This window comes from Microplitis mediator, chromosome 11 (assembly GCF_029852145.1).
Source record: "Microplitis mediator isolate UGA2020A chromosome 11, iyMicMedi2.1, whole genome shotgun sequence".
Classification (NCBI taxonomy): Eukaryota; Metazoa; Arthropoda; class Insecta; order Hymenoptera; family Braconidae; genus Microplitis; species Microplitis mediator.
The window spans coordinates 435,991-461,620 of record NC_079979.1 but is presented as its reverse complement, the minus strand read 5'-3'; the positions used below and the strand labels follow the sequence as shown (position 1 = coordinate 461,620).

At 30.7% G+C, this 25,630-nt stretch overlaps 2 protein-coding genes across 3 annotated transcripts; both read left to right on the top strand.

Moving 5' to 3' along the window:
• The first annotated feature begins 1,552 nt into the window (after positions 1–1,552).
• LOC130677393 (raf homolog serine/threonine-protein kinase Raf) lies at positions 1,553–6,524 on the top strand. Its single transcript, XM_057484135.1, has 2 exons — positions 1,553–2,235; positions 4,609–6,524. Exons 1-2 carry the CDS (start codon positions 1,690–1,692, stop codon positions 6,328–6,330), a joined length of 2,268 nt encoding a protein of 755 aa, XP_057340118.1. The 5' UTR covers positions 1,553–1,689; the 3' UTR covers positions 6,331–6,524.
• A 2,932-nt stretch (positions 6,525–9,456) lies between these two features.
• On the top strand, positions 9,457–25,301 carry LOC130677428 (uncharacterized). Of its 2 annotated transcripts, XM_057484188.1 has the most exons (5): positions 9,457–9,794; positions 11,656–12,105; positions 23,347–23,497; positions 23,567–23,624; positions 24,191–25,301. In XM_057484188.1, exons 2-5 carry the CDS (start codon positions 12,018–12,020, stop codon positions 24,815–24,817), a joined length of 924 nt encoding a protein of 307 aa, XP_057340171.1. In that variant the 5' UTR covers positions 9,457–9,794; positions 11,656–12,017; the 3' UTR covers positions 24,818–25,301. The 2 variants fall into 2 exon arrangements, with proteins under 2 accessions (XP_057340171.1, XP_057340172.1); XM_057484189.1 differs by lacking the exons at positions 9,457–9,794; positions 11,656–12,105 and adding an exon at positions 17,541–17,855.
• The last annotated feature ends 329 nt before the right edge of the window (positions 25,302–25,630 follow it).

Genomic DNA, 25,630 nt, shown 5'->3' with positions numbered 1-25,630 from the left:
TTTCTACATGTGCCTATTTTCAGTTTTTTTTTTTTTTTTTTTTTTTTTATTTTTTCGTTAACAAAAATCCGAAAATTTTTAATTGTCTTTTAACTTCGGGATCTTTTTTTTTCATTTAAAAAACAATAATAATAATAACAATTATTATTTTTATTATTAACAAAAAAAAAAAAATTACCCGCCATTTTTTAAAAATTTTAAACAAAAAAATTAACGAGTGAATGTAACAGACATCAGACAAATTTAAATTTACAAATAAATAGAGGAATCAAAAAAATAATATTTATAAAAAAATTCACTTATTAATTTCAAAATTTTTTAAATGCGCATTTTTTTTTATTTTATTTCATTAATTATTTCCTCTATTTATTTATAATTTTAAATTTGTCTGATATCTGCTACACTCATAAAAATTTACGATACTGAAGTTAGCCGACGTCTAATAATTTTTGGTTTTTTTTAAAAATGTTATATTTAAAAAAAATATATTTTTAAAAATTGCACCTGTAGTTTTTTTAATTTTCTACATGTGAATTTAAAAAATTTTTTTTTTTTTTTTTTTTATAATTCATTCGTTTGAAACAAAAATTCAAAAATTTTTACTTGTCTACTAATTTCTGAATCATAAAAATTTTCAAATTTCCCTCCTTAATTACAAATAATAATAATAATAATAATAACAATTATTTCATCATTATTAACAAAAAAAAAAAAATTACCCGCCATTTTTTAAAAATTTTAAACAAAAAAATTAACGAGTGTGAATGTAGCAGACATCAGACAAATTTAAATTTATAAATAAATAGAGGAAACAAAAAAACAATATTTATAAAAAAATCCACTTATTAATTTCAAAATTTTTTAAATTCGCATTTTTTTTTATTTAATTTTATTAATTATTTCTTCTATTTATTTATAATTTAAAATTTGTCATGTCTGCTACATTCAATAATTCTGAAGTTATCCGACGTCTGATAATTTATGATCCTGAAGTTAGCAGACGTCTAATAATTTTTTGATTTTTTTTTAGATGATAAAAAATTTTAAAAAAAATATTTGAAAAAATTGCACCTGTAGTTTTTTAAATTTCCTACATCAGCATATTTTTATATTATTTTTTTGCAGTTGATTTATTGAAAAACGAAAATTCAAAAATTTTTAAATGTCTGCTAACTTCAGGATCATGATAATTTTTGAATTTTTTTAAAAACGATAAACAATAAAAAAAAAAATATTTTGAAAAATTGCACCTGCAGTTTTTTAAATTTTCTACACATGCATTTTTTTACATTTTTGTTTTTTTTATAATTCATTAATTAAAAGAAAAATTAAAAAAATTTTACTTGTCAACTCGTTTCTGGTTCATAAAAATTTTCAAATTTCCCTCCTTAATTATAAATAATAATTAATATTTTTATAATTAAGAAAATAAAAAAAAATTACCCGCCAAATTTCAAATGTCAGATGTCGCATTTAAATTTCGCGCTTGCGCAATTCACCATAAAACGCGCAGGCGCGTAAAAAAATTGTCATTACGCCATGACACATTTGAAATATATATATAGTACATAAAATTACACTGTACCGAGAGCTTGGATCCAAATAATAATTAAAACAATAAAAAAATTAAAACAATAAAAAAAACCAAGTAAATAAAAAAAAAATCCAAATGATTTTTGTGATAAAATTATGGCCGCGATTGGTGCGCGGGAAATAACAGCAGGAACATGTCCGATAAATAGTAAAATAAATAACAATAACCCAGTAGATGCATCAGAATTGTCATCCTCTGGTGCGAGTCCTCACCTTGGGTCTAAATCCTCAGGAATATTATCGAGTTTCAGTCGCATCCGTAGCAAAGTACGACCTGAGGATCAGAAAATTATGTCCCGTCTGGTTGAGGATCACCAGGACCTGGAGGACGAGTGCGGGTCGAATGGTTCACTCGATGAGCTACAGAACATCCAGAGTGTCATCAACGTGACAAGACAGAACATCGACGCGCTGACCAGCAAGTTCGCTAATTTTCTCCAGCCGCCTCCTATTTATCTGACCGAGTATTCGGAGCTCACATGCAGACTACACGAGCTGGAGCTCAAGCAGCAGCAGCTGATAGACAGACTCAGCGCTGCTGGGTATCAGGATGATCTGCTAGAGAGGTACCGGTGTCCCAGAACGCCGCTGAGGTCTTTGCTGAGAGCTCATCTGCCCAACCAGCAACGCACCAGTGTCCAGGTTAGTTTAGTTTTTGTAGTTTCTGATCATTCCTGGTCTCCATTTTTACCAGGTGGTCTGAGTTACCGGATCCTTGGTCCTAGTCCCGGGTCCTGAGTCCCGTTGCTCATTTTTGCATTTTTTTAAGTCCTGGTAGTGGGAACGCTGATAGAATCCTAGTTCATGGGACAGAGGGATGAATTACTGAGGGAATCCTAGATCTTGAAATTTTTTTTATCATAATTCTGGTAAATGATCAGTGTAATTTGGGTTTAATTTTATAATTTGTGATGGTTGTGATAAAAATCCTAATTTCTGGGACCTACTGGTCATTATTTTGATGAAATCCTAACTCTTGGGATTTATTGGTGATAATTTTTGGAAATAGGAAGTGGGAATTATTATTCTCAAGATTTGTAAGTTATAATTTTGATGAGAGTTCTAGTTCTTGGACCCTACTGATCATTATTTTGATGAAAATCCTAATTTCTGGGACCTAGTGGTCATTATTTTTGATGAATCCTAATTCTTGGGATTTATTGGTCATTATTTTGATGAAATCCTAATTCTTGGGATTTATTGGTCATAATTATGATGAATAGTAAGTAGAAATTATTATTCTCAAGCTCTGGAAGTTATATTTCTAATGCAAATCCTAATTTCTGGGACTCACGAGTCATTACTCTGATAAAATTCCAATTTCTGGGACCTAATGGTCATTATTTTGATGAAATTCTAATTCTTGGGATTTATTGGTCGTAATTTTGGGAAAAAGTAAGTGGGAATTATTATTTTCAAGACTTGTAGGTTGTAATTCTGATGAAAATCCCACTTTCTGGGACTTACTGGCTTTAATTTGATAAGCAATTCTATTTTCTGGGACCTACTGGTCATTATTTTGATAAAATCCTAGTTTCTGGGATATAGTGGTCATAATTATGATGAATAGTAAGTAGAAATTATTATTCTCAGCCCCTAGAAGTCATATTTTTAATGCGAATCCTAATTTCTGGGACCTACTGGTCGTAATTTGAATGAATAGGAACTGGAAGTTGTCCCTTTCAGGCCCTGAAGGCCATCATTCTAATTAAATCCCAGTTTCTGGGACCTACTGGTCATTACTTTGATGGAAATCCTAATTCCTGGGCCCCCATCAGTTGAAATAATGATAAAAACTTCATTTCTGGGACTCATTGATCACAATCATGATGAATAGTAATTATAAATTATTCCTCTTAGGCCCTGAAAGTCATAACTCTGATGAAAGTCCCAATTTCTGGGACCTATTGGTCATTACTTTGATAGAAATCCTAATTCCTGGGCCCCCATCAGTTGAAATAGTGATAGAATCCTCATTTCTGGGACCTATTGATCACAATTATGATGAATAGTATCTAGAAATTATTCCTCTTAGGCCCTGAAAGTCATAACTCTGATGAAAGTCCCAGTTTCTGGGGCCTAATAATCATTACTTAGATTAAAATCCTAATTCCTGGGACTTATTGGGCATAATTTAAATAAATAGTAACTGGATTTTGTTCCTCTCAGGCCCTGAAGGCCATCACTCTAATAAAATCCCAATTTCTGGGACCTATTGGTCATCACTTTGATAGAAATCCTAATTCCTGGGCCCCCATCAGTTGAAATAGTGATAGAATCCTCATTTCTGGGACTTATTGATCACAAATATGATGAATAGTAACCAGAAATTATTCCTCTTAGGCCCCGAAAGTCATAACTCTGATGAAAGTCCCAGTTTCTGGGGCCCAATAGTCATTACTTTGATGATAATCCTAATCCCTGGGTCCTCATCAATTGAGAAACTGACAAAATCCCAATCCCTGGGACCTAACGGTCACCATTTAAAAAATGATACCCAGAAATTACTAGTCCCAAGTTCTGTTGGTCATAATCCTGATGAAATTCTTATTGGGTCTTATTGAGAAATTGACTGACAGAATCCCAGACCCTGGATTATGTCAATCATTAATTCCATAGATTCCTAGTCATTAGATCCTATTGCTCATCATGATCACAGAATCCTAATTATCAGTTACTATCAACAAAATTCCTAGATCTTGGAATCTTCTGATCATGATTCCGACAAATGATTTCTGGTAATCAATTTTATTGGCAATTATTCGTTTGAATACTCATAAAATCCTAGATACTGGATCCTACTGATCAAAATGTCGGCTTAATCCTATTTATATCAATGTCCCAACTTACCCTTCTTATCATTTCAAACCCAAACCTAGTGATGTGGGTACTCAAACTTCATCAAATGACCTCCCGAATTCAGTCCCAGTGTCCAGTTTCCCTTCAACCTTGACCCATCTCCAAGACCCCGCCATTTAACGACAGCCATTATAGGAAATAAACTCTGAATTGCAGGTCCGCGAAGGCATGGCTCTTCGAGACGCTCTAGCAAAAGCAATGAAGCTCCGTAATCTCACCACCGAAATGTGTGGCGTCTACATAGTGGGCGCCAATGACTCAAAATACCCAATCCCCTGGGATACAGACATCTCATCCCTGGAATGCGACGAAATATCGGTAGAAATTCTTGACAAATTTCCTATTACGACCTCAATCAGCCACAACTTTGTTCGCAAAACCTTCTTCAGTTTGGCGTTCTGTGAGTGCTGCCGTAAGCTTCTCTTCCAAGGATTCTACTGCCGGACATGCAATTACCGGTTCCATCAACGTTGCGCCGGTGGAGTCCCCGCCCTGTGCACCCAATCCCGGATGCAGGACGCGTACTACCAAGCCCTGCTGGCCCACAATCCCGAGACAACGGCCGGAATCCTTCAGCTCCCTTCCAGCTACGCCCTAAACCGCCACATGGCCCCGCAACTGGCCCCGCGACGGCACCCCCGGACCCTAAATCAGCACGACCGGTCCAGCTCAGCGCCCAACGTCTGCTTCAATCTCGTCAAGCCCTGCGAGCTCGAAGACTATCGGTCCCAAAGTCTAACTCGGCCCGTTCTTCACAACCAAGGCCCCATTTCCCCCGGCTCTAGTCCCACCAAGCACAGCCAGTCCACTCAAGCTTCCCCTACCAACACCCTAAGGCCCAAAAGACCACGTGCCCGTTCCGCCGACGAGTCATCAAAAAATCTTCTCGCCCCCCGCGAGTCAATCGAAGACTGGGAAATTCCCGCGGACGAGATTCTTATCGGGGCCCGAATTGGGTCCGGTAGTTTTGGGACCGTCTACAAGGCCCACTGGCACGGGCCCGTCGCCATCAAGACCTTGAACGTCAAAATCCCCACCACTGCCCAGCTCCAGGCCTTCAAGAACGAGGTCGCGGTCCTGAGGAAGACCCGTCACGTCAACATCCTGCTGTTCATGGGCTGCGTCAGCAAACCCCAGCTGGCGATCGTCACCCAATGGTGCGAGGGCTCTTCCCTCTACAAAATGCTCCACGTCGAGGAAACGGAAATTCCCTTTACGACCCAGATCGAGATCGGCCGTCAGACTGCCCAGGGCATGGACTATCTCCATGCCAAAAATATAATCCACCGCGACCTCAAGTCCAACAACATTTTCCTCCATGACGACATGACGGTAAAAATCGGGGACTTTGGCCTGGCGACTGCCAAAACAAGATGGTCGGGCTCACAGCAGTTCAACCAACCAACTGGCTCCATCTTGTGGATGGCGCCCGAAGTTATTAGAATGCAGGAAGAAAATCCGTACAGTTTCCAATCGGACGTTTACGCATTCGGGGTCGTCTTGTTTGAATTGTTCGCGGGCCAGTTGCCCTACTGCAATATCAACAACAAGGACCAGATTTTGTTCATGGTAGGGAGGGGGTACTTGAGACCCGATTTAAATAAACTGAGGCCCGATATGCCCAAGGCTCTGAGGAGGCTCATTGAGGACTGCATTAAATTTTCTCGAGACGATCGACCGATTTTCCGACAAATACTTGCCAGTATTGAGAGTCTGTTACAAGGGCTACCGAAAATAACTCGAAGTAAATCGGAGCCAAATTTGGGATGCACTCGAGTTCAGTCTGATGATTATATATATCCGTGCCCCTCGCCCAAGTCTCCGGTTAATTATCCGATGGCCACATTTCAGTTTTCTTCAAGTGGAGGTAATATTTAGGGTTATGGGTACTCGTTTCAGAGGGCATTTAATTTGCTGCACAAAAATGGCAAATTTTTTTTTTTTTATTTTATTTTGTGAAATTCAAAGTGGGAATAAATACGTCATGTGGGTACTCGTTTGAGAGGCCGCGACACTGCGAGCACAAATACACGAAAAAAAAAAATTTTTGGATTTTTTTTTTTTTTTTAATTTCAGAAAAATGTAAAATAGAAATAAGAGAGTCATGTGGGTACTCGTTTGAGAGCTCGTGAGATTTAGAGCACGATAATGTGGAGAAAAAAATTTTTTGAGTTTTTAATTTATTTTTGAATTTTGAAAAAATGGGAAGTGAAAATAAGTGGGTCATGTGGGTACTCGTTTGAGAGCCCGTGAGGTTTAGAGCACGAAAATGTAGAAAAAAAAATTTTTTGAGTTTTTAATTTATTTTGAAATTTTGGAAATATGGAAAGTGAAAATAAGTGGGTCATGTGGGTACTCGTTTAAAAGCGCTCGTGATTTTGAATAAAATGCTGTAAGATTTTTTTCGATCGTATCATTAAGTCGAAAAATAAATTATAGATTAAGGACAAATGTTTTCATAAATGTATATATTATTATTAATTAAGTGATTTAATGAACTTGGATTAATTCAATTGCCAATCATACTCTTTAAATCTTCGTGTTACGATTAAAAATAAAACTAATTAATTCATTAATTGAAAAAAAAAAAATAAATAAAATAAAAAAAGGCCTAATCGACGTGGCGGTTAATGTAAGCTAGTTAATAAGTTAATTAATTAATTAATTATAAAATATGTAAGTCGATTTAAGTTTCCGATGATAAAAAAAAAATTCTGGTGTCTTATTTATTATTTATTTATGCAATCCGACTGAATAGCTAAATGTTTTAAAAATTATAAATACTGCTGTGGAGATACTTAAATAAATAAATAAACAGTTGTCGATATGTAACATCAAAACTAATTAATAAAAAATTTAATCTTCGCAATTTTTATTTTTTTTAATTTTTGATTTCATTTGTAGAAAGTTGAGAAAATTTACAGTTGAATGAGTACCAACATCGATATGTTTGGGTAAGATGGTCAGTAAGTTTTTTTGATTATTTATTTATTAATTAATTAGACGCCATTTTGGTTTTGAGTGATGATGCATAAATGTGGGGGTGTGGGTACTCATTTTATTAGGCGTCGTGTTCTCTTGAAGGTAAGATAACTGTTTTTATGGAATTTCAAAATTTTTGTTTTATTTTTTTGAAATAAAGTTTTAGAAATAATTATCTATTTACTTTAATGATTAATTAAATAAAAAAAGGGCAATTTACAAATTTTTAAACCCTAGTCGTGTGGGTACTCAAACTTCAGGAAATTTGATACAGAATTTTTATGTCGACTTAATTTAGAAAAAAAAAATTATTTTTAAATTTGCATACAAAATACCAAATTTTTTTTCTTTAAATTCAAAAAACATGTAAATCTTCCTAGTTTTAAGAAAGTACGAAAAATTTCCTGTAAAATGAATACCAACAACCCTATGTTCCAAAAATATTATAATTATCTAGTTTTTAAGAAAATTAATTTTGAAAAAAAATGGCTGTACTTAAAAATTTTAGAAACCTGGTCATGTGGGTATTCAAACTTCAGGAAATCTTATACCGAATTCTTCCGTTCACTTAATTAAAAAAAAAATTTATTTCAAATTTTCTAACTACAATTTTTTAATTTTATTTTTGAAAATTTCAAAATAACAAGAATCTTATAGATTTTGGAAATGTACATAAAATTTCCTGTAGAATAAGTACCTCCAACCCTATTTTTAAAAAATATAACTATCTAGTTTTTATAAAAATTATTTTTGAAAAACGATTACTTTGTTTCAAAATTTTAGAAATCAAGTCGCGTGGGTATTCGAATTGCAGGAAATCTTCTACTGAACTCTCCTGTTCACTAAATTAAGAAAAAAAAATTTATTTAAAATTTTCCATATAAAATTTTTCAATTTTTATTTTTCGAAATTTCGAAAAAAAAAAATCTCCTAGTATTTTAAATAGTACATTAAATTTCCTGTAGAATGAGTACCAACAACCGTATATTCCAAAAATATTATAATTGACTAGTTTTTATAGAAATTAATTTTGAAAAAAAATGGCTGTGCTTCAAAATTTTAGAAACCTGGTCATGTGGGTATTCAAACTTCAGGAAATCTTAAACCGAATTCTTCTGTTGACTAAATTTAGAAAAAAAATTGATTTTAAAGTTTCCATATAAAATTTTTCAATTTTTATTTTTTAAAATTTCAAAAAAAAAAAAATCTCCTAGGTTTTCAAATAGTACATTAATTTTCCTGTAGAATGAGTACCAACAACAGTATATTCCAAAAATATTGTAATTGACTAGTTTTTATAGAAATTAATTTTGAAAAAAAATGGATGTGCTTAAAAATTTTAGAAACCTGGTCATGTGGGTATTCAAACTTCAGGAAATCGTTAACCGAATCCTTCTGTTCACTAAATTTAGAAAAAAAATTGATTTTAAAGTTTCCATATAAAATTTTTCAATTTTTATTTTTTAAAATTTCAAAAAAAAAAAAATCTCCTAGGTTTCTAAATAGTACATTAAATTTCCTGTAGAATGAGTACCAACAACCCTATATTCCAAAACTATCACAATTATCCATCTTTCGGATAATCAATTTTTGAAAAAAATAATTACCACCCAAGTTTTTAAAACCTAGTCATGTTGGTACTCAAACTTCTTGTAATCACTTCCCAAATCAACTTACCCACCTCATTTTTCCGTAACTCTCCGCCACAAATAATTTCCTCTTTTTCCAAATCCAAAATTTATTGTTCCACTATCAAATTTTTCCCCTCCCTAAAACTTTCGAAAACCCCGACAAAAATTTACTGATCTCCATTCATCTAAAAAAAAAAAAAAAAAATTCTCCCATTTCAAATTTTTCCCGCCAATTTTAAATTTGAAATTCCCGCTACTAGATGGCGCGTAAATTCAAATTCTAAAAATGTGAAAACTAGTGGCGCCATATGTAGATAGCGAGTGTTGGTCGCTGCACATCTTGGCCAAGTCTAGTCGTCAAGAAAGACAGGAACAAAACAGATGTGACATTTTATAATAATAATAACATTAATGATAATAATTGAATTTAACTGAATAAAATAAAAAAATAATAATCAAAATCAAATATTTACATTTAAAAAAAAAAACAAATATTCTAATTTTTATTACCATCAATAATAATAATAATAATTTTAAAGTGTCTTGTAAAGAAATGTTTGAATATTGACTACATCTTGATCTACTTTCATTGAACTATATATTTATATATATAGTAGTCTATAGTCTAGATGATCAACAATTATAATAATAATAATAATAATAATACTAAATAATTACATTATTGACTTGATAGTGAGAAGTGTAAGCGGATTCATTTATTCGCTCAAGGTAAGATATAATAAGTTTATTTAATTTAAAAAAAGTAATATATATATTTTTTATTAGATAATAAAATAAATGATTGATTAGATTGGAGAGCTGACCTTGAGGACTCTAATTCTCTTATTGAATCTTTTTATTAGAAAAAATTTGAAATGAGAGAATTTTGAACTGGGATTTTTTGAGATTATTTTTGGAGTGGCTGGGGATGGCTTTTGGAAAGGGGAGGGTGAGAGGAGTAGAATGAGTACCCACATGACTAGGTTTGAGTGAGACGGTTCTAATGATATATTTGGTATTTGTAATATATATAAGAATTTGGTGTCGAGGGAATGTAGGCTTGTGGGTACTCGATTGAGAGGGAATTTTGAAGAGGAATTGAAGGTGATATTGATTTTTGGAGTAGAAATTTTTTGATGAGGATTTTGGTAGTTGGGATATAATTTTGAGTCGTAGGGAAAATTTAAAATTTTTTGGAGTAAAAAGAGTTCTATTTTGTAATAGGGGATGATGAGAGGAGTAGAATGAGTACCCACATGACTAGGTTTGGGTGAGATAGTCACAGTGATATATTTGGTATTTGTCATATATATAAGAATTTGTTGTCGAGGAAAAATAGACTTGTGGGTACTTAATTGAGAGGAAATTTTGAAGGAAAATCGAAGGTGATATTGATTTTTAGAGTAGAAATTTTTTGATGAGGATTTTGGTAGTTGGGATACAATTTTGAGTTGTAGGGAAGATTGAAAATTTTTTGGAGTAAAAAGAGTTCTATTTTATAATAGGGGATGATGAGAGGAGTAGAATGAGTACCCACGTGACTAGGTTTGGGTGAGATGATCACAGTGATATATTTGGTATTTGTAATATATATAAGAATTTGGTGTCAAGGGAATGTAGGCTTGTGGGTACTCGATTGAGAGGGAATTTCGAAGGGGAATTGAAGGTGATATTGATTTTTAGAGTAGAAATTTTCTGATGAGGATTTTGGTAGTTGGGATATAATTTTGAGTTGTAGGGAAGATTGAAAATTTTTTGGAGTAAAAAGAGTTCTATTTTATAATAGGGGATGATGAGAGGAGTAGAATGAGTACCCACGTGACTAGGTTTGGGTGAGATGATCACAGTGATATATTTGGTATTTGTAATATATATAAGAATTTGGTGTCAAGGGAATGTAGGCTTGTGGGTACTCGATTGAGAGGGAATTTCGAAGGGGAATTGAAGGTGATATTGATTTTTAGAGTAGAAATTTTCTGATGAGGATTTTGGTAGTTGGGATATAATTTTGAGTTGTAGGGAAGATTGAAAATTTTTTGGAGTAAAAAGAGTTCTATTTTATAATAGGGGATGATGAGAGGAGTAGAATGAGTACCCACGTGACTAGGTTTGGGTGAGATGATCACAGTGATATATTTGGTATTTGTAATATATATAAGAATTTGGTGTCAAGGGAATGTAGGCTTGTGGGTACTCGATTGAGAGGGAATTTCGAAGGGGAATTGAAGGTGATATTGATTTTTAGAGTAGAAATTTTCTGATGAGGATTTTGGTAGTTGGGATATAATTTTGAGTTGTAGGGAAAATTTAAAATTTTTTGGAGTAAAAAGAGTTCTATTTTGTAATAGGGGATGATGAGAGGAGTAGAATGAGTACCCACATGACTAGGTTTAGGTGAGATAGTCATAGTGATATATTTGGTATTTGTAATATACATAGAAATTTGGTGTCAAGGGAATATAGGCTTGTGGGTACTCAAACTAGCGGAAATTTTCCCAAAAATTTATTCGTACCTTTAGTTTTTCGGAAAAAAAATATTTTTTAAAGATTTTTATCGAAATTCATTTAATAAATTTTTTTTTTGTTACAGAGCTACTGGAGGGATTGAATAGGGGATTGTAAAAAATTCTAAGCAGATCAATGATAGATACAGTAAAAAAAAATGAGGAAAATCAAGACATGGGATAGGTGATTTATAAATAATTATCGTCGTACATTGAAGACTGATGAACAAAAATGGATTGGCTACCAACCCTTCGGTAGCCTAAGAACCCGGAATCATAATAATCGAAGAAAAAAAAAATACCACCCGGTTATTGAGAGTGAAAATAAAAAAGACTGATGGCAGCATATCCGGTCTTAGAAACTCTAGTCGAAGATGTTAAAACTTAACGAAAAATTTGAATAATAAATAAGAACAACTGATTACTAAAATTATTATTGAAGATCATAATGGGTTGCGGTCAAAGTAAAATTGGAAATATTTATTCGAAGAATAAAAAAAATAAAAATAATGCCTCGAAAAAAACCAACGATACACGTGAGTAATTATTTTATTTTTTTATGTTTTAAAATTCATAACTTCTAGGAAATTTGAGACTCAGGTTCGTGGATCGTTTTGAACTAAAGGGGATTCTTTAAGGAACAATTTTCATTAGTGTTTGATCGAGTTTCGAATAATAGTATTCAAGGTATCGAATTTATAAATTAAGTATTTTTTATGGAGTATAAAAAAATTCAAATTTTTTTATTGAAATTGAAGAATTGAATTTTTTTAGAATCATTTTAATCTTTAGAATGACTCCAAGAGTTGGGCCAGAAAATGGGTTTAGAATTTTTTTTTTACTTTTTTTAACTAAAAAACTCAGAGCTCTGCGGGCCAACCCCAAAACTTCCGGCTGTTGTCGAGCTCCTGTGTCTATTCCAATAATATTTTTCTTTTAAAGTTGAAACATAAAGAGTAGACTGATTCAAAAAAATCGACTAATTTTTTTTTCTTCATTATATCGAAAATATTGTTGGAAATGACGAAAAAAAATACTGTGAAAGTTCGAGCTCTTAATATTAATATTAACAACTGCCGCATCGCAATTTTCTATTTCCCGTTTAAATAACATGGGAAAATTTATTTTTTAAGCTTTGGAATTTTGTAGCTCACGGTGGGACCAATACTTTTGAATGTTCGAGACATATTCTTATGGGAAATTTGACGCTCTACAAAAAAGGTCTCTTATAATTTTTCGATATTTTTATTTCTTCAAAAGTAATTCGAAGTTAAAATTAGATTGACGATAAATTTTTACATTTTTTAAATTTTTTGACGCAACCATCAACTTTATCCGAAAATTTTAGAGGACATTTTTTGTAGAGCATTTTATTTCCTACAACTTATCTCAGAGAAAATTTTCGATATTTCTTATAAGTCATATGTTATTCGCAATTAACTGAAAATTTTCTTAAATATTCTAAATTTTGTTGCTCAAAATTATATTGAATTTTCAGTTAATTGCGAATAACTTACGACTTATGAGAAATATCGAAAATTTTCTCTGAGATAAGTTGTAGGAAATTAAATGCTCTACAAAAAATGTCCTATAAAATTTTCGGATAAAGCTGATGGTTGCGTCAAAAAATTTAAAAAATGTAAAAATTTATCGTCAATCTAATTTTAACTTCGAATTACTTTTGAAGAAATAAAAATATCGAAAAATTATAAGAGACCTTTTTTGTAGAGCGTCAAATTTCCCACACTGATAGAAAATTTATATTGACTCAAGAAATATTTTCTTGAGCCAAGAATTTATTTCTGAAGAAAAGCAATTGTCTTGCTTCAAGAAATTCTTGTCTTGATTTAGATTTTCTTGGCTCTATAGATTTTGAATCTTCGATGGATGACTCTCGTGTCTTGACCCGAAACTATATTATCTTCAATCGATACTATCGAATTCTTCAAGCAAGACCACTTGTCTTCAACTAAAAATGTCGTATTATTATTTTAAGAACTTTAAATTTTTGGTTCAAGTTATAATTCCTTGATAGAAGATGTTTTTAAAGTAATGAAAAAAAAAATTTTTTTTAAAATAAATTTCTACTTTAACATATCTGAAGTAAATGAATGTAGTCCTAAAAAATCACTTTAAAACTTTTTATTTTTAAAATAAAAAAAAAAGTTTTTTTTCAAGCTGAGTTAATTGATATCTTGATTTAAAAATCGCGCCATTCTCGAAACGAGTCGGTAATGTCTTAAACCTAGATTTTGCCTATCTTAATCCAAGACCAAGAAATTCTTGAGCGAAATATGTCAGAATTTTGTTTCAAAACAAAAAAGTCTTCATCGAAAAATCAAATTCTCAAACAAAGAATTTTTTTTCTCTATCCGAGAATTCCAATTTTTTGGTTCAAGGACTTATTTCTTGAATTAAAACAATTAAAAATTTTGAAACAAGAACCACATTTTGAAGAAAAAATTTTTCTTGAATCAAGATAGTTTTTCTATCAGTGTGTAAAACATACATAAAAAGTCATATATTGATAAATATATTGATAATATATTCTAGCAATATATTTTTTTTCAATATACACTAATGCAAAAAATTAAAGGAGCAGAAAAATTTTATAAATTTTTTAGTGATTTTTGGAAGGCTGTAAATTGGTGAAAAAAAATCGTATCTAAAATTTAAAAAAAGCATTTTATAGCTTGAAATCTCTAGTTTAGGTGTATTTTTTTCAAAATTTTTTAAAAACTCCGATTATTGCGCAAACATGAGAAATACCGCGAGCCAAAAAATTTCTAAATTTTTTTTTTTTTCCGAAGAGCCCACGGACCGCGGAAAAATTCTTTCAACTAAACGAATGCATACATCGTTTAGCAAATTTATTCAGCTTCAATTTGGTTTAATTTTAACCTCGTAGGACGATTTGTCGCAGAGATATCAGCCTTCAAACAGAAAATGATCCTTTTGGCTTTGATCTTCGATATTTCAGGTACCAATGATCGCACAGAAAGTTGAAGGGCGGCGGTAAAAACTTGAATAAATTCCCTACAAGACCCTGTCATCATTTTTTGAAAAAAAAAAATTTTTTTTATTTTTAACATCCATTAGAAGAAAGTACAAAAAAATGACTTTTTTTGGTTTTTTAGTAAATCAACCGCTACTCCGCAAATATCGATAAAAAAAATAATGTTGCCAGGGACTTTTTTAGCTTAATGTACCCCCAAGACCCCTGTAAATTTTTAAATTGATCTATCGAACCGTTTTTTGGGAATCATCGATCAAAGTTTAGCTAAACAATTAAAGGAGCAAGTTTTGTTCCTTTAATTGTGTTATCATAATCAAAATGAAAAAATTTTTTTTTTTCGACTTTTCTCAAATTTTTGCGTTGGTGACTCAGCAAATGCAAAGAAATGACAAAAAAAATAAACAATTTCCAAAAAATGTCAAAAAAAAAATTTAGAACACAAAAAACAAGTTTCAATTTTTTTTTTCTTCGATTTTTTTTGACATTTTTTGGAAATTTTTTATTTTTTTTGTCATTTCTTTGCATTTGCTGAGTCACCAACGCAAAAATTTGAGAAAAGTCGAAAAAAAAAAAATTTTTTCATTTTGATTATGATTACACAATTAAAGGAACAAAACTTGCTCCTTTAATTTTTTGCATTAGTGTATTATCATATATTAATACGGCAAAAATATAAATATTATTTTATATATTGTACAATATATCACATTATAATATTCATATATTCTATCATATATGTTTTCACATATAAAGTTTTTTCATGCGGGAGAGTTCTTAAGTGGTAGAATTGTTGATTGGTTGAGATTTTCGCGGGTTGTGTTTGGAACTGGTATAGTTGTTGTGTGGTACAGTTACTCGTGATAGGCCTGGTAATGGTTTTGTTATCGTAAGGTAGAGATTTTTCTGGTAGACCTATTAATATGCCGATTTTACTGTACTATAAAAGGTCGGACTTTTCATAATTTCTGAATCACCTCAAGATCATTTTAGATAATTCCGTTCTAAGCTACGGCTTTCCATATAAATTCACTCCAAGGTCAATACTATTCCAGGGTTAATAAAAAATAAATAAATAAGTTTATTGACAAAGTACTTATATGCAATTATCTTATTTATCAGTTTCTATATGAGCGAAAGAAATCGTAAACATATTTCACAATTACTTGCGTTAACAGCCGATATGATAACTAATAAAATGACCCCCACGTTGTTTTTTTTTCCTCATACAATCAACGGAAGTCTGATCGATGTAATAATGATAAAGATACACAGTTACTATTTGGTTAGTCTGCAGATTACTGGCGCCAACAAGTCCGTATATTTTTGTACACTGACTAAATATATAACATAAAAATTTAAAAGAAAAAAAAATGAATATGTCTGTCTTACAGTTCATTAAATTCCTCGTGGAATGAGTACCAACAACCCTATATTTCAAAAAACTCATTATTGCGTAATTACATTAATTACAGTAATTACTTAATTTATTGATTTTTCAAACCTATCGATCAGGGTACTCAAATTACTGGAAATTTTCTCAGGAATTGAAATATCTAACCAGTTTTATACTAAAAAATTACTGAGCCGAAAAAAAAAAATTTTTTCCCAAAATTTTTTTTAAAAATAACGACACATGTTCTACGTTCAAGTTCATAGAATTCCCTGTAGAATGAGTACCAACAACCCTATATTTCAAAAAACTCATTATTGCGTAATTACATTAATTACAGTAATTACTTAATTTATTTATTTTTCAAACCTATCGATCAGGGTACTCAAATTACTGGAAATTTTCTCAGGAATTGAAATATCTGACCAGTTTTTTACTAAAAAATTACTGAGCCGAAAAAAAAAAATTTTTTCCCAAAATTTTTTTTAAAAATAACGACACATGTTCTACGTTCAAGTTCATAGAATTCCCTGTAGAATGAGTACCAACAACCCTATATATCAAAAAACTCATTATTGCGTAATTACATTAATTACAGTAATTACTTAATTTATTTATTTTTCAAACCCATTGATCAGGGTACTCAAATTACTGGAAATTTTCTCAGGAATTGAAATATCTGACCAGTTTTTTACTAAAAAATTACTGAGCCGAAAAAAAAAAATTTTTTCCCAAAATTTTTTTTAAAAATAACGACAGATGTTCTACATTGAAGTTCATGAAATTCCCTGTAGAATGAGTAACAACAACCCTATATTTCGAAAATCTCATTATTGCGTAATTACATTAATTACAGTAATTACTTAATTTATTTATTTTTCAAACCCATTGATCAGGGTACTCAAATTACTGGAAATTTTCTCAGGAATTAAAATATCTGATCAATTTTTTACTAAAAAATTACTGAACCAAAAAAAAAAAATTTTTCCCAAAATTTTTTTTAAAAATAACGACACATGTTCTACGTTCAAGTTCATAGAATTCCCTGTAGAATGAGTACCAACAACCCTATATTGCATAGAAATAATTTAACTGTAATTACGCAATTACCTAATTACCGAAAATAATTACTCTATACCATAATTACCAAAATATATTGATGTGGGTACTCAAATAATCGGAAATTTTCTCAAAAATTCGGTCCTACTGACCATTTATTCTTAAAATAATTACAGTCATAACAATAATTAAAATTCATTAAAACTTAGATATGAAATTAAAAACAAAAAGTCATGCGCAGCTGATAATAAAATATCAATTGACTGCGCACTTGCCGGTGTCAGTAAACAAAATTTATTTACAAATATACGCGTCAATTATTTTTAAATCGTTTCAAGGATCACCGAGCAATTGCCCGATATTATCAGTCACGATAGTACGTTTGACGTTTATACATACAAATACTCATACAATCTATTGCGTAGGTTGATAAAAAATGTATACGTGATGATCGTCATGTTCCACATGCTCAATTTTATTTTTAGCTCGCGTCTGCTCACGTCGTCGCTGTTTTTCAGTTGCGTCCAAGCTTTCACTGGATTCGTATCGTTGCTCTATAAATATTTGCGGTAAAAATAATTACTTTTATTAAAAGTGTGTTGAGTCGTGATTATTAAAAAAAAATAGTGAGAGAAAAAATTATTTTTTCTAAGAATAAAAAATTGAGAAAATAAATAAATTAATTTTTTTATTGTCAAATAAAAATTATTTTGTTGTGATCCTGGGTTCTACAAGTGAAAAACTTAAGAAAACAAGATACAAGATCATGTGGTTAAAAATACTACGTCAGAATTTATCACAATTGGCGCGTAGAGCCCGAGGTAATTTTTATAAAACTTGATTTTTTATTACCGTGGCTACAAATTTATTTTAAAAATAAAATCAAGTTGACTAGTGAATTCTGGAGGTTTTTTCCTGAAGTTTGAGTACCCACATGCTTAGTTTTCAAAAAAGTGCATTTTAATTTTTTTTTTTTAATTAAATGATAATTCAAAATTATTGTTTTTTGAACATGGGGTTGTTGGTACTCATTTTACTCAGAATTCTCTCAACTACTCGTAAATATTATCAACTTTTGCAAAAAATGAATTTTTTAGATTTCAAAAAATTAGGAAATTTTTTATTTTTTTCAAAAGTTACCAAAATTTGTGTACTCTAGGCATAGAGGGTTTGACGGCAAGTGAAACGAGTACCCACAAGCCTATATTTACTACATATTAAAAATTAATTATTTGTAATTAATTATATTAATTGGTGAATTAACCGGTGTCCATTTTACCCAAACCTATTGATGTGGGTACTCATTTTTCCCAGAATTGAATTTAACGTTCAAAAAACCCATTATTTATTTTCTCAGAGCCGGTTCTGAGTCAATAAAACTTATTTTCACGAATAATGAAATCAGATCGGATCTCGTGAATTTCTAATAATAGAACAATAAATTATTTATATATAAATCTTTGAATACAAGCCAAAATTTTTTGTGTTTTGTATTGAATTAATATTCGATGCCATGACATAATTAAATTACAGTTAATTTATTTAACGACCGAAATTTTGAGGTCAAAATCAATATTCCGGTAATAACCGGTTCTAGATAAATTAATTGTTGTTATTACAATTAAACTAGAATAATGTGATTAAATCTGGTTAGAAATTTAATTCATAAAAGAAAATAATAAATTCAGTGACGCATGCGCCGAGTCCTTGACTGCGCAATAATTTGCATTTAAATCCGGATGCACTAGATTGCCTATTAAAAAGTACCGGCGCCTGGGCTGTGTCATCAATGAGTCATTTTTTTTTTAATTAATTCAAGGGGTGACGAATAAATTTTTTTGATTTTCTAAAGTATTGAATTTTTTCTATGGTTATTGAGTATGGGTGGATTAGAGTACGTGGCAAGGCGAGAAAAATGAATACCAACATGACTATATTTGAATAAATTAATTTCCCAGTAATTTGTGTGAATAATTCTTGTAAATAATTGAAATGTTTTTGCCAAGAGCAAAGATAGTGATGTGGGTACTTGAACTCACGGAAATTTTACGAGGAATATATTGGTCTAGATATTTTGATGATAAAAAAATTTTGGAAAATTATTCCTTCAAATTTTTTTTGAGTTGAATTAATGAACTCTCCGTGTAGTTGACTAAATTTCCAGTAAAATGAGTACCAACAACCTTATGTTCTTTTCAATCAATTGTTCAATTGTTCAATTACTTGCAACAATTACTTAATTTTTTTTTTACCCAAAAATATTAGTCCAGATACTCAAATCAATGGAAACTTGATCAGGAATTGGAATTCATGATCAGTTTTTTTAAAATACTTCATGAAACAAACTCAAAATTTTTCATTTTTCAAAATACAAAAAAATATAAGTATAAAGTTGATATTATTTACAAGCACAGAATTCCTCGTAGAATGAGTACCAACAACCATATATTCTGTCTGACCAACAATTGTTCAATTGTTTAATTAATAAATTAATTGCAACAATTACTCAAATTACCACTAAACCAAAAATATCGATGTGGGTACTCAAATAAACGGTAACTTGATCAGGAATTCGAATCCATGCTCAGTTTTTTTCAAAAAACTTTAAGCAAACTCAAAATTTTTCTTTTTTAAAAATACAAAAAAATATATGTATAAAGTTGATATTATTTACAAGCATAGAATTCCCCGTAGAATGAGTACCAACAACCATATATTCTGTCTGACCAACAATTGTTCAATTGTCCAATTAATAAATTAGTTGCAACAATTACTCAAATTACCACTAAACCAAAACTATCGATGTGGGTACTCAAATAAACGGAAATTTTCTTCTGAATCTCATAATAACATCCATTTATTTTTATTATCAACTTAGTAACCGCAAAAGCAAATATTCACTACACAATAATATAAATATTTTTCAATTACATTTTGAGAAAATATTCATAACCGAATAAATATATTTATCAAATGAAATTCAAAAATAATCACTCGGTGACCTGAATCCACAGTCCAAATTAAGCTTACACGTGTCTGGCTGATAATAAACCACTTGTGTATCAGAATAAAAAACAAACGAAAACACATTTAAAAATATAATTTGTATTATTAAGATAATATTAATTATAATAATAATGGTTAAAAAAAAAAAAAATTAGTGTCATAATTAAAAATTAAGGACACGTAAATTTTTATTATTCGATCGAATTATTTTTATTTAAATCGCGTGAGTTTATTTCTTGGCGTTCTCATTGCAGTGAGTTCATTATCCTCGCGATCATTAAACCTACAGAATAATGATAATGATAATAAAATCTTGATATCAAATTTTATAATAATTTTAAGTTTATAAACTTCTATTTTTAAATTCGCGGGTCGCAAGTCGCGAGTCACGAGTCGTCAGTTTATTTTTGAACGAGACAATGCCTTTGTTTATTTATAACTAGAAAATGGACAAAGATAGAAACTTGTGACTGTGCTAATTTTGAGGCTTAGGCTTTTGGCAACAATTGAAAAAAAAAAATTATTTATTTTTGAATAAATTTGAATTTTAATCAAATTATTTTTGCCGCGAAATTCAAAATTTGAATTTTATTGAGTAGATTTAATTAAATTTATGGGTTAAATATTGAGTTTAGAGAAAAAGTAATAGAGACATTTTTTGTAGAGAATTTAATTCCCTACAAAATTGCATTCTTATGTTTTTTCCGTTTCTTTGATAGTTTTGAAGATAAATTAATTTTTAAGTCTGCGTTTTAAAAATTCGATAAAAAAAATGTTTGCAATAAAATTCATACTTTAGCAAATTACGATAACAAGTTACTCGGTAAATAAATGGAGTTAGATAACGTACATGTGTTTAAGTTGAAGATAAGAATATTTACGATTCCGAGGCCATACACAAGTGTGGCTTTTAATCGATAGTAATCGAGATACCAGTTTATACAGATAGAGAAACTTACAGGAAATTTGAATTAAGAATTATGAAATGGGAACATAAAAAATTAATTTGTGATGTTCGGGAGACATATTCAAATATTCAGTATTTGTTTAAAAAACTACAGATTATTCGGGGAAGTTTTCCAAGGCGCCTCAAAAAATTTGAAATTTTTTTACTAAACCGTTCAAAAGTTATACCAGTTTTTATTAACAACAAATTTACACGTAATCAACCCTCGCGGTTTTGGAAATACCGAAATAATACCGGAATTATACGGTATAAATACTGCATAAATATGGTATTATTCAAGTTATTTTGGCCAGTTTTTTTGCCGCATTACTACCAAAAATTTACGAAAAAAATTCAGAATATTTACGGTAATAAAACAGAAAAAATACGGTATTTTAACAGCATTAAAACCGTAATTATACAGCATATTTTCGGCATTTTTGCAGCATTAAACCGTTCTACCCGGAACAAAAATTATATATAATTATATAAAATTTTATTTAATTATATATAATTACATATAACATTATAAAGTTATATGTACAATAACTGTCATGAAAAAAAAAAAAAAAAAAAAACCGCCATCTCGTGGGCTCGATCCCGAGTCCTAATGATTTAAAGCCTGATCTGTTAACCATTATGCCAAATCGCTTATTCAAAAGTTGCTACTAATCGTATTCATATCTATACAAACAAAATTAAGAAAATTGAAAACCTGAATTTTCCCGGATTCTTATTTTCACTTACATTCTTTTGTTTCAATAAGAAATGTGTGAACTAATAGAATAAAATATAAAATTTTACACTTTGCACATTTTCGATGATTTTAACCGCAGAAGCAAATATAAAATAAAACCAAATTTTTTACAATTTTTCATTATATCAGGATAAATCTGGCAAAATCGCAGGATATCTACGGTATAATTACCAAAAAAATACGATTTTATTATTATAAAATTATCGCATTATTGCGGTATTTATGTAGCATTTTTTCGGTAAAAGTTCGGCATTTTTATAGTAATTTTACTGTAATAATCTGGTAACTCTACAGTATAAGTACAGGAAAAAAACTGGCCAATATAACCATATTATTACCAAATTATTACGGTAAATTTACGGCATGTGTATAAATGCCGAAAATTTACGGCATTTGCAAAACCTCGAGGGAAATGGTAAATGTACCGTCGAGAAGGTGTAAAAAAAATTCATTCTAAAGAAAATTCCACAAAAGTTCGACATATGGAACTTCTAAACTTGAGACAGATTAGAACTTCGATGGGATCTTTTTAGAACTTTGGTAATTTTGATAGTAAAAAAAAAGTTTTTACACCGACAGGGGGGGGGGGGGGCTTAGTTTGAAGGTGAGGGCTTCAGGAATAATTTGTATTTTTGGTCCATCAAGTTGCGATCGATAGTTTTTCAGATATGGAGGAGATTTTTAAAAAATTCAATTTTAGAATCCGGGAGCGGAATTTTGAAATTCCATAACTTCCAGAAAAATGGAGATAAAGTCGCGTTCTCGGTCTCATTTTCAAGCTTAGACCACCCGCTACAAATTTTCTTTTTGTTTGATTAAGTTCCGATCAATGGTTTTCGAGATATCGATCTATAGATTCATATGTATAGAAGATTTTTGAGAACTTCAATTTTTGAATCTAGAGTTAGGAACTTAAAGGAGTCATAACTTCTAAGAAAATTGAGATTAAGGTTCGTCGTTGGGCTCAAAATAAAGCTAAGGGTTCAAGGAACGTTTTTCATTACTAATTTGTTAAGATTCGATTGATAGTTTCCGAGATATCGATCTATGAAGACGAAGGCAGATTTTTCGAAGAATTTAATTTTTGATTCTGGAAGTGAATCTTCAAAATCTCATAACTACTAGAAAAATTGAGATAAAGTCTCGTTCTTGGTCTCATTTTGCAGCTTCGTGTTTTCGCTACAAATTTTGTTTACATTCAATCGAGTTTCGATCAATAGTTTCCGAGATATCGAATTGTAAAGTCGACTATTCTTACTATGACCGAATTAAATTTCGTGTCATGCTCGAATCAATAATCAGGCTCATGGCGATTCTTCGACCCCCATTATATATATTTCCGATCATTAGTAGCTGATGTATGGCCTTTTATAGTCACAGAATTACGAAATAGTGATTTATTTACTGACAATTCACCCGACGTCTATTTATATCTTTAGAAAGGAAGTGAATGTGTTATTAATTATTAATTCGAGGTCTAGTTCACAACCCGGTATCCTTGAATCCCGAAATAGAATTGTATATAATTCATTATCAATATTATTGTTTACTCATTAGAAAAAAAAAAAAAAAAAAATTGAAACAAAAATGTTTTTGTTTCCAGGCTCCGCGACAATTGATCAGAAGAACGGTAGTACTAAGAGTAATAAGACTAATAACAATGACGGAGAAGTTAATAGGAACGGCGAGAATGGGGCAGATGGGAAAAATGGTAAAAAAAAATCCGGACCTGGTGGACCACTTTTGCAACAAGCGTGAGTTTATTATTTATTTTATTTTTTATGCTTCTTATTATTTTATAACTGAGGAAATAAATTTTTTAGTGAGGTGTCATCGAGTCAGTTGGATTTTTTCCGGATGCTTGATGAAAAAATTGAAAATGTAAGTACAGAATTTTTTTAATCAAATTATTAGTAGTGTTGTCTTAAAGTACGTAAAATTTCCTGTAAAATGAGTACCAACAAGCCCTACTTTTAAAAAATTTATTATTTATCAATTAAGTAATTAAATAATTAATTACTGTAATTACTCTATTTTAATGTTAATAAAAAATATTGATGTGGGTACTCATTTTTCTTGACTCGGCGTCTACTAAACATTACTATCATTTATTTTAACTTTCAAAATATCTTTTAAAAATTTTACTCATATTTTTACAAAAAAAATTTTTTTTTTGAATTTTGGATATGTGACTCTTGAAGTTCGTAAAATTTCCTCTAAAATGAGTACCAACAAGCCCTACTTCAAAAAAATTAATTATTAACAATTTAAGTAATTAATTAATTAATTACACTAATTGTTAAATTTTAATATTAACAAAAAATATCGATGTGGGTATTCAAACTGAAGCTCTCGAGCTTCTGAATCGACTTCCGCAGTCAATTTACCTCTTGCCCAAAACCAAAGACAGAAATAACTAAAAATCACCTGATTATTATTTTTTTCAGGGCCCAGATTACGACGAAAGTCTCGATGGGACAATAAAAGCTGAGCGGATATCAGACCTCCTTCGTCGATGGGAGACGGCTAGTATTACGTGGTCAAGTGTAACAGACCTGACGTCAGCAGGCGAGACAATTGCCTTGACAAGTGCACCCGTACTAGGAATTGGCAGTGAGACACGTTACGCGGCAATTCAATCAGCAAAAGATCGTGAGGGAATGCGTAACATAATTGGCGGACGTCCCGAATGTGCACCAGTATTTAATTCAAATCGTCTTGACGGATTGGAAGACGTCAATTGTCCGTCTCCAAATATGCCGCGACATGTTCTAGAGTCGATAAGTCAGAGTCCAACTCAGTCGTCAAAGATGATCTCTTCTGGGCAGTCGCCTCTTCTTTACCGGTCGGATTCGATACCGGCTGAGTCACCAAAAATTGTTGTTGCGCCATCTCACGATCGGCGGTTTAATCAAAACGGAGAAGTTGCATTGTATCGCGAACAATATTTACAACAAACGGGTATTATTACTGTACAACCTCAATTGTATCAAAATAATAATATTTTACGTAATAATCAGATAAATATGACTCCAACGCGCAAGCGCGTTATAAATGCTGCCCAAGTTACGTGACCTAATTTATTTGTCTATGACCATTTTGAGATTAATAGACTGAATTTAAAATCATTAAACACATTTTTTTTATTCACACTGCGTTTGAGACGTTGGTTTAAAATAAATTATCAGAGCGGCGGAGATTTAATTTTGTTATAGGGCCCATTATAATTTTTTAAGATTATTTTAGCGTTGATATTTTTGATCAGCGTTAGATTCTGCGTTAAATGAGTACCCACAACCCTAGGGTTTGAAAAAGTTTATCTTCATTGTTTCATATTTAATATATACCTCATGTTTGTATCAAATATTATTTTGGTTTGAGTATAGGGTTGTGGGTACTCATTCCAGAGGGAATTACATGCTAGGAAGGGTGGAGGTATTTTTTTGTGAAAATTATATTATTTTCAAAATTTGAAAATTTATTTATTTTTTAAATTTTAAATTTGAGTTTTGTAAGGATTTATTTTGGTAGTTCATAAGATTCTACGTACAATGAATACCCACATGCCTATATTTAAATGAATTTAATCTTAATTAATGTAATTGTTAATTACTTTATTATTAAAATTACTTATTTTTAAGTTAATCTAAACCTATCGATGTGGGTATTCATTTTACTCAAAATTTCTAGCTCTACACGCCCATGGAGTTAATTTACATGATAATTTAAATTGAATAAAAAATTTCAATTTCGAAAAAAATTTTTCAAAATTTTTTTTTTCTTTTCTCCAAAAGATACGACACTTAGATTCTATACAAAATATCACGTAGATTGAGTACCTACAAGTCGATATTCCAGTAGAGTCATATTTACTTAATTTTTTAATT